Raw genomic sequence first — 18590 nt, 5'->3', positions numbered from 1 at the left:
AACAAAACAGCTATGTGTTTGCCTATAGTGAAAAACATTGCAACATGTGTGACTAAAACACAACAGGTGCACAACATTAAATCCTTTCTTTTTGCAAATTTCATTCGATCAGGTGCCAATTCAGTTTTATTAATGACAATATACCTACTGACACCTGTATTAATGTTCACAACTCGCGATACATTCCATCGATAGTGGGTCACTGTGATTTTATCCGAGAGGAAGTCGATGTAGTTTTATGCAAAGAGATGTCGGTCAGTCAACATTTCCATTTCAGTTTCTTTTAGCCTCGATAGGACTCACTGTCAAGTGCATTTGATATAAACAAGTGTTATTTTTTCACGAAACACATTTATGAGAAATTTACGTGCGGATTTGTAAAAATAATCGGATATAAGTTGCAGTAATATAAGATTACGCCCACACTCGCACGGAACCTGCTTTAAAATCTCATTTATATCTGAATGTAATTTCTGCGAAGAAAGTTAACGAAAGATAACGTGTTATGTCTTGCGTTTGCGTGCTTGTTTTTGCTCTTATTAAAATTCCTGTAATTACCAAGAATTTTTGCAAAAACTTTGCATAAGTATGAAAAAAAGTACAGAATCAGGAAATATTGTATACTACAGACTTTTAATTTTCTGATTTCACTAAACGTGTCYACTTATTTGCCATTTATTCTTCTCCAGAGTAGCAACAGTTATTTAATAATGAGTTAATTTTACTGAAAGCTATTGTATCCATGGTAGATAATACGTAGTTCGGTGTTAGCATCCGTTTAATTTTTCTTCCGGTAATTACAGTATTACTTTGTGTTCTATGGTGAATGTTTGCTTTTGTTCCGCCCTGAAACGAACAGTCAATAAACGAACAGAGTAATTGGGTAATAACTTTGATTTATGCTTTTAGGCATGGAAAAATTGAATGCGCTCATATTAAAGTCTGCAGGGTGTTTGTGAATATATGATCAAATTTTTAAAGAAAATACAGGCTGTCCCAACGGTGCGAAAAAGCTCTATAACTTGTTTATTTTAAGAGATATTGACTTTTTCTTTTTTTTTTTTTAGATTATAGCTAGCTGTTTGATGTACATTTTAAAAATATTGCGGTTTATATACAGGGTGTTCCAATATTAAAAAAAACACTAAAGTTATGTTTTTTTTAATGGAATCTACTCAGTTTGATTTTATTTTTGGATTCTACGCTAAATTACAAATAACTTTTATAGAGGTTGTTTTCATTTATCTATTATCAATTTTGATTTGTGGCGTTTTTTCACCAGAATTTTCTAAATGCAGGGGTCTGTCTAAAAATTCGTATTTTCTAAATGCTTGCACACAAGTTAAAGTAAGTAACGCCATTTGATTCCTGAATGTTTGCCGCATCTTTTAAGTGTTTATTCAACAACCTGCTCAGTGACATGCGCCTACTACGATTTTTTAAACATGACAAATTAAAAATGTCAAAAACTATTTTTTTTTAATGGCACCCTCTATTTATTATTGTACCAATCAAAAGATCTTTTGACAAGCTTTCCATCAATATAAGGTTTGTATAGTCTAGTGTAAAATTCTAAGTTGCTATCCTAAATTAACTAAATTTCAAAAAACTTTTCTGTTTTGGATAATAAAAATCGAGTGGGCTTCTGTCATTGTTACAATCTATCAATTTTATTGTGAAGATTATAAGTCCCAAAATGAATTTTACTCGTCAAGAACTCATTAACATGATATACAGTCTTGGTGAAGCGGATCGTAATATTTTATTGGCTCAAAGACTCTACAAATAAAAATACCCAAATGCAAGACTGCCGCAAAGTGTTGCATTTAAAAAATTATATAAAAATGTATATAAATTGAGACCAACAACTGCGGAGGATATGAAAGAAMGAATAGGCGATACATTCCATTTAATAAATGCAGATATGCTAAGTCGTGTTAGACTATCTTTTAGACGAAGACTGCATATTTGTATTGAAAAAAATGGTAATATTTTTGAACATCTGTTATAAAGAAAATTGTAAAATAGCTTTAATGTTTTGTTTTTTTTTTCTTTGTTAATGTTTTTACATTTTTCTACTAAATTACTGCTTTGCGATATGTTAGATTTTGCGTAATTTTCTCTGTAACTCAATTTTGCTCAATATTTTACATTTTCTTCCAGCAAAGAATTTCCAATTCCATACTTTTSTTTATTTTCTGTGCTAATTTTTTTTGCATAAGGCCCACTCGATTTTTATTGTTCAAAACAGAAAAATTTGTCAAAATTTAGTTAATTTAGTATAGCAACTTAGAATTTTACACTAGACTATACAAACMTTATATTGATAGAAAGCTTGCAAGCATTTAGAAAATACGAATTTTTAGACAGACCCCTGCATTTAAAAAATTCTGGTAATAAAACGCCACAAATCAAAATTGATAACAGATAAATGAAAACAACCTCTATAAAAGTTATTTGTAATTTAGCGTAGAATCCAAAAATAAAATCAAACTGAGTAGATTCCATTTAAAAAAAAAACATAACTTTAGTGTTTTTTTAATATTGGGACACTCTGTATATAAACCGTAATACTTTTAAAATGTGTATCAAAAACGCAGCTATAATCTAAAAAAAAGAAAAAGTCAATATCTCTTAAAATAAACAAGTTATAGAGCTTTTTCGGACCGTTGGGACAGCCTGTATTTGTGGATTTTTTTACTTGCAATATAGGAATAATTACTGAATATGCTTTCTTCGAGAGCTCAACAAAAAATTTCGCTCTCCATAAAAAACTTTATCTGCACAGATTAAGAACAGTCCGTTTCACGCCCACTCACTTTCTCCTCTTTGATTGAGTTACAAGTGAAAATAATTATGTATTTACGAACAAATGTCTTCATACAAAGATAGCTCTTGATGGCTGTCTGCTCTAGTTTATTAAAAATGACTGAAAAACAGATGCAGAAGAGACATAAATCACATCACATTAAGAAAAATATGCCACATCTTAACCACTAAAATAAAAATTTGAGTCTGCTTGATTCACAAAATGTTTTTGAATTATTTGTGAATACTCTTGTGGCACTTTTCCTTGGAAAAAGGCCTTTTGGTACTTGGCAGAATTATTTCTGATTTGAAAAGTGGTRACAGTGCAAATTGCGATTATGTAACACGTTTATTAATTTTATSAAACAATCAAGACAATTGTTCATTGTATAAKTTCAATTGTTTTATAAATTTGAGTGRAGTCACGTGCGCAGCTATTTACTCCGCAAATGAAAGGCTCTAAACTTGCCTCGACGGAAGTTACTAAAGAGGGCAGAAAGATTTAACTTACGATAAGTGTTATCTTCAGGTAAATATTTAACACCAATAAGAAATAAAACGTTAACTTTTAGATGTTTACCTTTACCTCGTCTGGGGTTTAACCCATTCAATAAAAAACTAAGTACGGTACACCGCATTTTAGACGTTTCTAGGAGAAATTTATTTTTTCTGGAGTAATTAGTATGAAAAGTAAAAGGAAATACAAATTATTATGATTAATAAATTTAGACGAGAATAGTGCAAAAAAGAAACTTTCACGTGTTGTGATGTTTCTAACGAGTTGATTGCCGAGAGTTCGTCTTTGATCTCATTTTGTTTTACTTTTTCAGTGTAGAAGATTAGAGGTTAAAAATAAAATATTTTCTCATTAAGTGGAGGGTTGGTCGAGATAAAATAAGTTTGAATCTGAAAAGTTGCAGTGGCAATTCAATTTGTATTATTAGTTGTAATAAGTTGGCTTCAAGTTGAGTTGCTTGTTCAAACTTCCTAACAGGGAGTAATGTTGACGAAGGCTTCTTGCAGGGTCTCCAACCACCCAATTCAATTACACAATTATAATTAAACTGATTCAAATCACTAAATCCGTAAATGAGGGAAACCAAGGTATATTTAAACTGAATTTATTCAGTCCTGAAATTTGGGGTAACACTTCATAACTAACAAAGTTATAATTTAAATCGAGAAACTTCCCTCACTATTGGCTCATTCGCAACTGTTGAATATTTATCTACGCTTGCAGTTCCAATATTTATGTCGATTCCCACAATCGACGACAGTCAGGTCACAGCTCCCAATATCTCTTTCTGAACAATCACAATTGATGAGGGTTCAATCGGAGCCAGTCTATTGAGTTTTTTGATCCTTGCGAGTTGTTGTGTGGGCCTTCATGTCCCTGTTTGGTAACCCGAGGTCAGCTGCTGTCTCCAACAGGCATTGATAGCGTAAACTGTCGCAGAGAAACTTACACAATAAAAAGGAAGAGAGCTTTCAGCGAGAGTAATCATACATTGTTGAATAATTAAATGAATTGACACAAGAACACAATAACAAGGCTTATTTTAACAAAATCACAATCAAATTGAGGAAGTGCTTTTTGTTGTGTTGTACGTGAGGCTGTTTAACTACTCATTCTGTTATTAGAATTAAATTAGTTTTCTCATTTCTCTCATCATGTATTTCTTAAGTGAAGCATTTAGAAAAAAGTACTACTTATGTTTATGCATTTCATGCAAATGATTTCTAAGTGTTCCAGAAGGAAAATAAATGCATTAAAGCTGTAATAAACTGAATAATTGTGCGATAGGTACTTAAGAACATGTGTTGTTGTTTATTTATGATTCTCTATCACCGAGTCTACCACGTTAACACTATTAAAATGAAAATGAAAATTATTGGAATATGTATTCAATCCGATTTGTTTGAATAGTAATTATTCGGATACTATTTAGATATACTTTGAACACAAAAATTTGTATTTTAAATTAATTTATGTTAGTAAAATTTTTAGTAAAACTTATTAACGAATAAGAAGTTACATTTAAATAAATATATAAGTGTGAATTCATTGTAAAATTTAAATTTTATCCATTTGTTTAAACTAGTGGAACATAATCTTTTTATACTTGCGTAAAACTACCAAAATTTTCAACCATTATGTTTTATTACTCTATAAAATGTTAATAAAAGGAAATATAAAAGCTGTTTGCATCTTTTGAGTATTTTATTTCAAAGTTTACATTGCTAGTAATCGGTGACATGAAATTCGGTACTATCTTCGAAAAAAAATTGAAGCAAAAGTTTTATTTAAATTCTCTCTATTATTTTTTATTATATTATTAAAAATCTCTACTATTTCTTTTAATATGAGGATATTTTTTCTGTGGTTGTTTTTGCTGATTTTAACTCAATTTTTAAAACAATGTAATAGCCTTTGAAGAACTAAGTTTAGAGATTATATCTATTTACAATTTTTGTTGGTGAAGTTTAACGCCAAATTTAAATTTATTTAACCGTCTACATTTCAGAAACTATAAACATTCGGTTAAGATAAGTTGTTTTCGCATTTTTTTGTGCTATAACCTCATATAATTACTTTTATTAATTACTGTCATTATTTCTTTTTAAACTGAACCAAAAACAGGAAAATAACAAACCCAAAGATTCACACCAATTTTGTTCTGTTGAGTTTCAGATTTTGCTAAAACTATGCTCTGCAATTTTTTAATTTGTTTGAAAATGTTTACTCGTAGCTTGACAGTGTTGGTTATGATGTTGATCCAAACTTTGAAAATAAGTAGTCTTTTAATGACTTTAAAACAACTCCAGTAAGCAGAAACAACAATAAAACAAACCTAATAATTCCTTTCATCTCTGACTTGCAAACATTCGAGCCTTTTAAACAATTTCTTTCAATTACATTATGCCGACACATTATCTTACAATTTTATAAACACGATGATAATTTGTTTTGAAATGTAAGATTCTTATTTCTTATTTGTAATAAATATCACATCGTGTTTGCTTTTTAAAAATGTTAAATARTAAATTTCTCTWAAATCTGAATCCTTGAACTTTCTTATCTAAATATATGTTTAATTTGATGTTTTCCTATTTTTTTAGATAACACTTTTGTTTTATTATTAAATTTTAATAATGAGTTGTGCGCAGATATGAGTGAAGTCAACAAGTCATCATCGTTGATCAAGTCTCGTATTATTTCGTAATAATAAAAACATAAAAACTCTGGTCAATTGTTATAGTACTTTTACTTGTAACTGCATTTTCACTATTTTTACAACGTCATACATTCAATTGAAAATCGTTATAATAATGATTTTCTCTCGACTGGAAATAATAATTCTTTTTTATGATCACCGTAAAAGTAATTTACAATTTACAATTACTAGACATATTGACAAGAACAGATGTTTGAAACTTTAACAGACTAAGCAATTGCAATCTTTAAATCTTTTCTTATACAAGGTATCCCAGCAAGTTGAAAAAGTCCATTAGTGACCTTTAAATGGTAAAATTAAAAAAAAAATTGTATAGGACATTGGTAGATACTAATCTAGTGCATCACCTCAAATTATTTTCAACCATACAGCATAATAAGTTGCGATACAAACTTGTGTTTTTTTTTTTAATGAGACACCGTTTGTTTCTAGGCATTTTTGGATAAAGCTTTTTAAAACAATGTTTTTACGCTAAACTTTTATTAGTCGATTTCGCTTAGTTTTAGAAATAAGACGGTTTTTTTTGACGAAAAACATTTACTTTAAAAAAATTTATTACACAAAAACTAAGACAGCTAGAATAAATTTTTTTCTTACTTTTGCAAAGAAGAAAGTACAGAATTTAATGCTGTGGCAATTTTTTTGTGTTTTGTAAAGATTAATAAATTAAGAAGTTTATTAAAAGTTAAATAACTTAAAAAAATTAAATGGAAAATAAAGAATATGTAATTGTTTCAGTTTAACACAAATGTGATTATTAAGTGATATTTTTTCCATCTCTTGTGCAACTGTACACTTTTTGGCTACGGAAACAATAGTAATTATTTTTTTTAATTTTTAACGTTAAATATCGTTTTAGTTGTTGATTATAAACACCTAAAAGTAAATAATTTTATAATAATCTTTTAAATGCAAAATCAATAAATAGTGTGTTCCAATTAAATTTTTAAAGTTTTTGAACTTTTAACAAATGCCTTCATTTTTTTATCTGCAAATGCAACACACTAAAAAAAACTTATAGCTTGCGTACCTTCTTCTTTGCGGTAGTAAAAAAAATATTTCTAGATGTCTTAGTTTTTTGGTAATAAATTTTTAAAAAGTGCATGTTTACGTCAGACAACCCGTCTTATTTTTAGAACTAAGCAAAATCGACCAATAAATGTTTATTGGTCATAAAAATTAAAATTTAAATTAAATTAAATTCAAATTAAAATTTAAATTAAACATTGTCATAAAAATCTACATCCAAAAACGCTAAGAAACATATGGTGTTTCATTTAAAAATACACACGTTTGTATTGTAACTTATTTTTGAGACACGCTGTATAGTTGAAAATAATTTTGGGTGATGCACTAGATAAGTATCTATCAATGTCCTATAATTTTTTTTAAATTTTTTTAAAGGTCACTAATGAACTTTTTCAACTTGCTGGGACCCCCTGTATAATGTGTACTGATATTTAATATTTGTCACAAAATTATAAAATTTTGCCTTTGAAAACAACCACCAGCTACACAAAATAGCAAAATAGCAAACAAGATTTTTTTTTAAACCATTCATACGGTATTTCACTTGAAGTTTTAAGAGGAAATGGGGCCATGTTTCTGAGAAAAACCTACCCTATAAGAATCTTAAATAAATAGTCGCAATGTTTTAATTTTCTTGCATAAATTTACTTAGGGTCGAGGATATTTCCTTTTCTTGCTTTTATCTGCTTCTTCTTCCAACCTACGTTCCACGAGGGTAATTCTGATGCTAATGACGAATTTTCATGTACACAACTTCATCCAGCTTAATTTTGTCATTTSTCGAATTGGTTGGTAAACARTAAACACAACCATCGATAAACTCTAACTCCATTAAATTTTGAATTTCCTGGGTGAAGTCAAGCAAGGTTTTAAAATTTTAATTACCTGCGACAGTCTTCCATAAAGATTATCCCCTAAACTAACGTTAGCTTCCACAGGTGCACTCTAACTTGGTGTCGAGGGTTGCTGTTGCCTAGCGYTTCCAGACTGAATCGATCCCGGTAACGGCGGACATTATCCCGTTCCTGCACCAGACTGGTCCTTCCAGGAGGCTTTTATTGCAGCGTTTGTTGCGATAACGATGGGTACTTTATTATCGTCATGTTAAATTAATTTATTGCGTCGGAGGGAGGAAGTGTGAAATGATTTTTATCCCGTCATGACCTCATTATCACATTGAATTCATCGTAGATGATCAATATTTATGTTTAGTGCGAAGCGTGAAACTGTTTAATTGTATTTGCATCTCTATGTTTATGTATGCAATGCCTCGTTTCAGTCGTTTCAGATTTTTCCTTCACGCCAGATGTCAAATGTCGCGTGGTATCTTAAATACGTTGACACTTTTCGTCGAAATTGTAAATTTTTCTCATTAACAACTAATTAATGGAAAAAGACCGGGTGCAAGCGCAAGATGTGTGTTTCCGTAACTGTCGTAACAAATTACTCGTTGACTGTTAAAGTTAACTACGTTTCTAATTAGAAATATCTTTGATGAAACGAACCATCTGATGTTTATTTCCTATTTAGAGCTTCTTTTAAAAAATACATCACAGAGACCATCAGTGTCAAAGGGCAACATCCAGCTGCTTATGTGCTGCATCCTGCTTTAAATCTTCTCAATTGGAGGCGAGCAAAATAGCACATGTGTGGTTCCTAGTCCCTTAATACGATAACTTTGGGTTTCTATCATATAACATGTGGTCTCATATCGTGTTGTTGCGTTGTTATCACTGTTTGRCAATGGAAACYTATTTTGGGTGTTATTCGTCTGAAATTAATTAGAATCGTTGTTACGAAAACCASACGATACAATTTTGTTTCGCTAATTATGTTTGAAATGTGGAAAGATAGGAATTGTGGAATTAATCTAAAATTTAATTCGGAATGTTTTGTTCTCACTAATAAGCTAATAAAGCAGCACCAAATCAATAACGCAGCTAATTTAATAATGCTAGATTTGTTTTTTGGTTTAGGTATAATAATTTTTTCGAATTTTGAATTTATAAATTAATCACATTGTACGAATATATGAAGAAATAAAATTATGATCAAATTAAAAAAAAAGAGTTTTACAGACAATTTTTCATAAAATTTTATGGGTTATGGGAATATTTTTTATATAACCTTTATTTTTTAAGTCTCTAAGAAGACAATGAACAACAATTCAAAAGCGATTTTTTATGCAAACAAATAAACAACCGACAAGATAAAGAAAAACTCTGATATCTAATAATTATTAGTAATTTAACACTTATTTGTCAGTAAAAAATAATAAAAAAATAAGTAGTACACTATATGCCCACTTCTAATTAAATAAAATTGTAGAATTTTTTCACACTTACTCGTACCTGGGCATTGGTAAGGTACATACATTCCTTAATTTTTTGGTAATTTTTCATTTACAAACAAAGCCAAAAAAAAAATRAAAAGTATTTTTTTTCCAAAAAGTTTAATTTTAATTTTTACACTGACCTACGCAGATTCACTTTCTACAATTAAACGAAATCAGAAAAAAAACACTAATTAGATTTTGAATTAAACGCAATTTTCCATCTTAACTTTGAAAATCATTTTTATTTATAACCTGCTACTTGTGTCATCGTAAATTTAGGTAAAACATACAAAACTGTTACGGCCCCATTTATTATCAAAAAAACTTAGAAAAATCCTCAAAATATACGCTATTAATAATTAGTTAGGTATATGAAATATCGCCAGTTTTAATTAATTAGAACTCGTGCCACACCCGGTAGAATAAGAACAATAAAAAGATGCAATTTGAACTRTCAAAAGATGTTATTTTAATGTTGAAAGTATATTCTATTTAAAAATAAGATGTATTACTGTCAGATCCTATCTGAAAAAAATTATTGTTAATTACTTTAMATTTACATTTAAATATAWAATTACCTTTAAAACGCTTATAACTGAATTGATACTCCACAGGGGGCGTAGCTCAGATGGTAGAGCGCTCGCTTAGCATGCGAGAGGTACCGGGATCGATGCCCGGCGCCTCCAGACTTTTTTTTTAAATTTCCATAACTAATATTTAGCGTAATCGATTAAAAAATTCGTCTTCTCTAGACAGCACTTGCATTATTAAAAACTTTATTTTGCATTTTCCTGTGCAGTATTTTATTTTTACACAATAAGAAATAGGAGTACAATTTTCTGTAAAAGCAATTGATAAAATAATTTTGATTTTGATAAATACAGTTGCGTGCAATATATTTTGGTCGTCAATGACAATTATTCTTTTACGTCAAAATTTTTGCAATTTTGCTTTGTGATTGTGATTGTGAAAGTTAAATATTGAAAAAAAAAATATGGCACGAATTTCAAATTATACAAAAATAAGTTCGTGAAAAAATTACATTGACGACCAAAATACTATAATATGTATTGCAAGCGACAATATTCAATGCAATACCTCAATATTCAATGTATCTTTGAAAATTATGTTAAGTCAAAATTATATTTTTTGAAAAACTGAACATTGTCTTTTCTTACATATTTTATTATTTAATTGGGTAAATTCGATATATTTTAAATAAGAATAATTATTTAATACATTCGGAAAAATGTTCATTTTTTATTATCTCACTTGTTAGGTGACCTTTAGTGAACTTTCATAACTATAGTGAAAACCAAATTATTTTATAACTTGTAATTAATATAATGGAATTGTTCTATTTACCTACACTACATGTTTTACAAATACTTTTTTGTTTAATTATGCATTAGACTGTTCCACCTAAATCGCTAACTTTATTATGACAATTAAAAAAAATTGTCAAAATCGATTAATCGATCATTGAAAATATTTAAAAGATTAGTTAAAAAATTTTTGCTTATACCGGAAGTTTTTGAATTACTTATGTTTTTAAGAGTTTTTATCGGCTTTTCCTATAGCAATGTTTAAATTTTTGGATTGCACCTTGTTCAAAAATTATCATTTTTATGTACAGTTTTGGACAAATTACTTTGGTCGTTAAAGTCATTTAAATGACATAAAGTTGTAAAGCAAGCATTAGGATAGTTAACCTTATTTTTTACTGTCAACCAATGAGACTGTCGGATTCATCATTGCATATTTTCGACAAAAGAAAAGTTAATAAATTGAAATTGTCATCATTGTTGAATATGAACTGAAAAATGATGACCAAAATATTTTGTCCCCAGTAGTACATATTATGAAATCGTATTTGATCATTTGAAAGAAAAAAGTTATATGTTCATAATTGGAAAAAAATAGCAAACCTTCAAAATTTTAGTTTCCGTTTTAAAAACTTTAACCGATAACAGAGTTTTTTATTAAATTTATTATTTCGTAGATCTATGTTTAATAGTTAGTTAGTTGTTTTGCAATTTTAATTTGGGACATTTAAGGTCCTTGGGGGCCTGTCAAAAAGAGAAAAATTAGGACAAGTTGAAAGGGTCGTAATATAAAAAATGAGCTCAACAGGTAACGATGCATAATAGAAATTATTGTTGTTCAAACAGCGGACATCCGGGCGATGTTTCACCGGAACAAGGAAACAATACAGACCAGGGTCGTCAGGTACAACTCGATAGTCACGTAATGTTACAGATAAAAGTCCCCTATATTTTATTAATTGAAGGCGTGAGACTGCCACTTTCTAAATCCACGTCAATATAATTTTCAATAAAACGTCATGGACCAGATGAAAAATAAAACACAGATAATGCAGATTTATAGATTTTTATTCCTGCAATAACAGCCTTGAACGTTCTTTCTGCGCCGAAGTCTTTTCAGCCTCTGGTTCTTGAGGGCGTGAGATATCAATCCCATAATCCGCCAGATCATCGGTATATCTGCAATATTCGGTGAAGAATTCAAGAAACTCTTTCTCCTCCTCTGTAAGTAATCTCGGAGGGGGCGGCACTGGCTTTGGTGGATTCACAGGTGGAGACCTCCATTTCAGCTCTTTGGAAAGAAAAATACTTTAAAAGTCGGTGCCTCACGCTGGAGACACGAACACTAACAGTGACTAAAAATCTAAACTTTTAAGTAAAACCGTATATTTTTATGATTAAATTATGAAACAATTTATTCATTATTTATTATTGTCTATGAAAAAATGATGCTATTACGATCCAATAACACAGGGCGACAAAAAAGGGCATGTCGTGACAACTTGACATATTATACAGGGCTGTTCCGTTTTTATTGTTACAAATTTAAGCAGGTGATAGGATATTCAATTTTAAGATTAAAGTTTCCTATAAACATCTATTAAAAAATATTAAATAAGGGAGCTACACCCCCTCAAAGGGGTGCACCTTTTAATGGATTTCTTCCAATATTTCAGCAACCATTGTAGATAAAATTTCAAAATTTGCTACTACTGATAACCTGATATACACCCAAAGGAATTCAAAGATAAAATGTCGAAATTTTTACTCAGGGGCGTCCTAAAGTGGGGGCGTTTAGGGTAAAAGTACCCTAACTATTTTGGATGTTGGTTCGTGCCACTTTCAGCCACAAAATTCTAAATTTCATAGTTTTTTACAAAAAAGAGGTCTCTTGCGTTTTTTCGATACAATTTACCGCTTTTAAGTAAAATCAGTTTACAGTTTGTCTTACAGACCATAAAGAGGATAAAAATTATAAATTAAATTTGTTTCACCGTTTAAGACATTCGTGATTAAAAATTTCGACAACTGATCTTTGAATTGGTTCAGGCGTTATCAGCTGTATCAACTTTTGTAATTTTATCTAATCTGCAATAGTGGAAAACCCCATTAAAAAATGCATCTTTTTCAGGAGGTGTAGGTCGCTTACCTAACATTTTTTGATACATGTTCATAGGAAACTTTTGTCTTGAAATTGAATATTCTATCACCTGTTTAAATTTGTAACAATAAAAACGGAACACCCTGTATATTATTTTTTATTATACCTGCATCATAATCCTAAATTAAAACACGCTGCAGCGTGCGTAATTTGGCCTTTATAGCACGCTGAATTTTAAAGTTGTCTAGATAACAAGAAATAGTGAAATGTCTAATATAGGAACTCTTTCCTATATTAGACATTTCACTAGAGACTAGAGAGTCTGGACCAATTACAAAAAATGTGCTTAACAACGTAAACTAGTAACCGTCTCTCCGAAAACGATTCACAAACAGCCTTTGATAATTTTATTGTGTAAATTCACATTTTTTCAATGTTCATAAAAGATCGTAATTGGGCAGGTATAATAAAAAATAGCGTATAACACTCGTTTATAAGCGCCTTTAAAACACTAATATACTATTGTTCGGCTCAGTGAGACAAATCAAATTAATGCACAATTTTTTTAAAGTCCACAAACTTTGAAGCAAATAATTTTTTTCTAATTTAAATGAATTTGAAATACTTTAACTTCAAAAAATCATTACTCAATAACTATTAGGCCGATTTCTTTCAAATAAAGACCATTCTAAAAGTATGGTCAACAGTTCAACAATCAACAGTCCAAAACTTGATGGTGAACTGATTGAGTGGTTTCCATTATTTCATTTGGTTGAAGATTATAATCTTGAAACATGTCGAACATCTGTATTAATTATGGCATATCTTTATTGTATTTTTCCAAAACCTGCGTGATTAACTATAAAAATAAAAAACAAAAACACTTTTTTCGTGATTATTTCAGAAACTGTAAGAGATAAGTGAGTATAGGACATGTTGATAAAACTCCTTCTACAAATCGATGTACTTTCGATTACCGTTGAGAAAATARAGTCATTTTATTTGAAAATCTGAGTTATAGCTGTTTGTTAATTATCATTTTCAAAAAGTCATATTAGCTTTGCAATTTGCAATATATCAAAAACTATGACAGATAAGTACTAACAACTAGGTACATTTTACTCCGTTTGGAGAGGAGAATTTAAAAATGCAATAAAAATAAGTGGTTACCATTTAAAATTTCAAATTTGGCCCCCATTTCTCGTAGTTGCGGAAGTTCAGCCATTTTGAAATTAATTTAATTGAACTTAGACTGGTCGATTTGGGTTGTATTCAAAATTTCAAATTCCTATCTGCGTTAAAAGTTAAAATGTTTTAATGTAGGCCTTAAAAGAATCACCTTGTATAGTATAAGTTGTCACGACATGCCCTTTTTTTTGTCSCTCTGTGTAATTTGTTTAACCGTAGATGAATTAAATTTGAATTGTAATACTGGTAACTTTGTGTTAATCAASAACATTTTACGTAATTGTGATAACAAAACCTCTAAGGAAATTAGTCTTTTAGTCTTTTTATACAATGCTTTTAATTTTTTTGATGAATATAATTTTAAGCCACTTATGTGGTAAACCTATTTCTCTCAACAATCTCTGCAACAATTTTATACCTCTCGTGGTCCTCTTATGCGGCGGCGAAAACACCTTCTGCAACTTCAAGAATAGCATTTCAAATTCAAGTAACTGCCTCGCGGCTTGTTGCGCCGCTTTCATCATTTTCGCCTCTTCCCTGTAGCAGCTAACTTCCAATTGCGCCACTTGCTCCGAAGGCATTTGATCGAGACTGATAAGCTCCTCGCGAAACTTCGATTCAATCATTTTCATCATTTCGCTCATAGTCAAATTGGCGTCATTGGGACCGATCCGAGTTTCATAAACGTCTTCGACGAACACGTGCAGATTGAGAACTTCCTCAGCGATTACCAATTTCTTGAATTCTCCATTGATTAGTTCCACCGCTAATTCCTCCAAGTACCTGGCACGTTCCTCCTCCCACCTGTAATTGCCAATAAATTCTTCACTTATCAACGCATGAATTACGACTTACGAAATACCGCTCGCTAATTTCTCGATAAGTTCCTGAAGCGAGTTTATTTCAGCGTTGAACAATTCCTCGGCGCGAGCCATTCCTTCTTGCACGTTTTCCAAAGGGACGGCCAACTCCTCGGAATGMAGAAGAGAGTTCAAGTTTTGGAGTTCCATAAATCTGAAAACGTCGAGGAGTTGATTGGGGTCAGTAAAATACAAAGCKGGTTCTTTCTGACTCGCGCAGTCTTCCCGGAATTGGCTTATTAAATCTTCCAAGGAGGCAGTTTCATCAGTCACATTCAGGCGGTATTTACCAAAAATTGACGACACTTCTTGAAATGCGGCAAGATCTCCTTCTTGCAWGTAATAATAATCGTGTTCCTTCCTCCACGACATGGGACTCACCAAATACAGAAACCTCTGATACAACTTACAATTCCGCCATTTCTCTTCTGTGCTGTACAAAACTGACTTCAACGCCCCATACTCCCGAGACAGCTGTCGATACTCCTCGTACTTTTCCTGAGCCAACATYGCCTCTCGATCGGACTCTTTCAACAAATTCATGGATGCGGTGTGGTCATTATAGAGAAACTCCTCAAAAGTGTTCACATAAGTCTGATAATTCGCTTTGATTCTATCGATTTCTTTCTGCTCCAAAATCAGACTCTCATCAATGAGCATAATATCGTCACCGCGATACCCTGTAAGAATTTTAGTTTTCAACACATCTCGCACCGTTTGTATGTATCGGCTCAGTTTCAGTTTCTCAGGAATTGGTCTCCCTTGCACAATCGTGAAAAACTCAGGATCTACGTCCTGCACCATTTTAGCACTCCTAATTTCAGGTTCTTTAACGTACAACCTGTTCAACATATCGGCTTGTTGTCTCGACTTGTAATTGTGCCGTTCGTTGTACTTGTAAGACATTTCTTTCCTTCTCAAGTCCGACCTCCATTCCTTCGTCATGACTTTGTGAGCCAATTCCTCATGATCTTTCGGATAGACAAACGGGGACGGTTCATTGAGCAAATCCCTTTGGTTCTGATCATTTATCCCAGTTCCTGCCGTGAAATATCGTTTTTTAATCCGAGGCAGTTTTAATGGCTCCTTCTTTCTATTGATTCGTCGCACTTTTGGCTCTCTTGTCCGATCGAAATGGACTTTTTTCGAGTTTTTGTCACAATTGACTTTAAGGGATGACCGATCTGGAAACACGTCGCTGACACATGGAAGTGTTGCGATGGATGAGGACGACATCGCTGCACATATTGACTCATAGGTGAGCACTGGCTCGGGCTTAAATATTTTACAGTGTTCCGTCATAGTGAAAAGTTTTATCAATATGTGGTTGTCATCTCAAGGTTGCTATAGGGATAAATTATTTAATCAATACTGTTTGTGCAGTTTTATTTTTTATTTTTATTGTTGGAGGAACAAATCCCTTCGTTTAAAATATTTTAAGAATCAAGGATCAGGAATTGCGTCCTATTGTTTTATTTATTTAGTTTACACCTTTGAATCTGTGTAGCACGAACTTGTTATTCTAGTTTCTTATTCCATTTAGAATAATTTATCAAAAAAGTTTGAAAGTGGGAAGTTAAATATTAAAGCTTTGTGTTGCTCATCAACTACATATTTAGTATTTCTCTCTTTCAAATATTAAATTTATATCAATAATTACTATTGTGTTAAAATTTAAATAAGTAATTATTGTTTTCATTTTATAGGTAAGTGGATTAATTACAACAATTGGTTAATAATCAAAATAAATTATAAATACATAATACATAACAGTGGTAAAATGAGATCACAATAACATTCATACTTTTAACATTCTCATCTTGTATTTTAAGATAATTATAGATGATTAACACTTAATCTTAGCATTATTAAAAAAATATCAAATTGAGACCCTAAGTATTGTTCCGTACTACTGTTTTGGCTATATTATTGATAGTTTTCACTAAATTTTTGTATATTAAACTTGCTCATTTGAGAAATATTTGCTTTTATTAAGTAGGTAAATAAGTATAAAAAAATTACATAAGAATAAATTTTAACGTTGTTGAAGCATGTCTATAAAGGGAATATCAAGATCAAGAAAGAAAATTTATCTACAATTAATAGTGTTCACTAAAGGTATGTTCTAATGTTTATTTGTTTGTTGCAATTCCAAAAAATGCTCATTTTCAAAAATTTTTGTTGTAGATTTTTGTGTCTTTTTATAGAGAACATTCTATACTGAAAGTTAAGTATGTTATCTATAATCAATTAATTATAAATTGAAATCAAAAGTACTCGCAAACTACTAGCAATACAACGAATTTGTAAAAATAAAAATACATACTTAGAATCCTTATTTTACTTTTACTAAAAAAAAAAAATGAAATAGCAGTGAAAAACAAAAAAAATGCTAAGACCATTACTAATTGTGTAAAATTTAAACTTAAAATGTTTATCCGTCAAAATAAACAAAAAAATTGGCATTCGGGAACGCGCTAGTTTTTGATGAACTATTTTCCTCACATTTAAGCCAATCAAATCATTCAAATTTCTGAGATTCATCCAATCGGATTCAAATTATGCGATAATTCAGCACATGTGCAAATTATCGATAATTTGCCCGGTGCTAAATTACCGCGAATCTGATTGTATGAATCTCAATTTGAAAGATTTGATTGGCATATTTTTTTTAACATATTTTTTTTTAATTTCTCATTTTGGATGGAATGTTTGTGAAAAACATAATTTTGATAAATAGCAACTCAAAGAAACAGGTTTAAGATAAAAAACAAAGTCATTTTTAACAAAAACTATCATTATTTAATTAATAAATTAATTGTCAAAGTGACATATAGTTGTCAAATAAATGAAACCGCCAATGTGATATAACCTAAAAAGCAGAGAAAAAATAAGTCCAAAATCAAGAGAATAATTATTAACTTTACTTTTCACTGATTATTAGAATAATGAAGTTTTAAGTACAGATTTGCTCGTTTCAGGTGAAGCAAAAAATGTTTTTTGGCGTAAAAGAAAAATTTCCTCTTGTAAACGGGGGACATAATGTATTTTAAATATTTCAAATATTACTTTTTAAGGATAAAAAAGATTTAGGAAAATGGTCATAAAAATCAACATTTTCAGCAAATTGTTTTCTTCAAAAAGATCAAGCATTTTCTCTTTACTAGGTTTTACAAATTTTGTCCGGATCAATAACCCCCTAATGACAATAATAGGCAACAGATCCACTAATAAAAGAAGCAATGACCGCGTGGAAAGCCGTAACCAGCTTATTTTAAGACTCGCTTTTTCCTTATTAGTTTTATTCCTCTTCGTCAATTTGAAAAGTGAATTTCAGTGATTTAATCCTCAATTAACCAAACATCTCAATCATTCTTGTTCACGGCTCGACGAAACTCCGGAAAATATCACTTATTTCTAGTGTTATATCCACTATCTTTTTTCTTTAAGGCCGCAGCGGAGACAGTCTTATGATAGCAAACCGTACAATAGAGCCACATTTAGATGCTATCATTGTTGATTCCACCCTTTCACATACGTTTAACTATGASTATGGCGATATAARACGTCAAATAAAGCCTCATCGAAAATTCCGGCTTCGTTGTTTTATTTTATAGAGAATCAGTGGACGTTTTGTCAGCTGTTGCTTGAACAAGAAACGCGTTGTTTATTTTAATATCAGTGCACTGACAGGGATAAGTAGTTTTA

The 18590-nt window shown here is 30.7% G+C and overlaps 1 protein-coding gene and 1 non-coding gene across 2 annotated transcripts; one reads left to right on the top strand and one right to left on the bottom strand.

Moving 5' to 3' along the window:
• Positions 1–10021: 10021 nt before the first annotated feature.
• Trnaa-agc lies at positions 10022–10094 on the top strand. Its single transcript has one exon. It is a non-coding gene; the product is annotated as a tRNA-Ala (tRNA).
• A 1699-nt stretch (positions 10095–11793) lies between these two features.
• On the bottom strand, positions 11794–16244 carry LOC123005310 (cilia- and flagella-associated protein 100-like). Its single transcript, XM_044399032.1, has 3 exons — positions 14878–16244; positions 14441–14826; positions 11794–12024 (listed from the first exon to the last, which is right to left on the bottom strand). The coding sequence occupies exons 1-3, from the start codon at positions 16182–16184 to the stop codon at positions 11801–11803; spliced, it is 1917 nt and encodes a 638-aa protein (XP_044254967.1). The 5' UTR covers positions 16185–16244; the 3' UTR covers positions 11794–11800.
• Positions 16245–18590: the final 2346 nt, after the last annotated feature.

The sequence above is a fragment of the Tribolium madens genome, unplaced genomic scaffold (assembly GCF_015345945.1).
Source record: "Tribolium madens isolate multiple individuals breed KSU strain unplaced genomic scaffold, Tmad_KSU_1.1 Scaffold_11;HRSCAF=98;Tcas5.2_LG3b, whole genome shotgun sequence".
Lineage (NCBI taxonomy): Eukaryota > Metazoa > Arthropoda > Insecta > Coleoptera > Tenebrionidae > Tribolium > Tribolium madens.
This window is presented reverse-complemented; position numbering and strand designations above follow the sequence as displayed.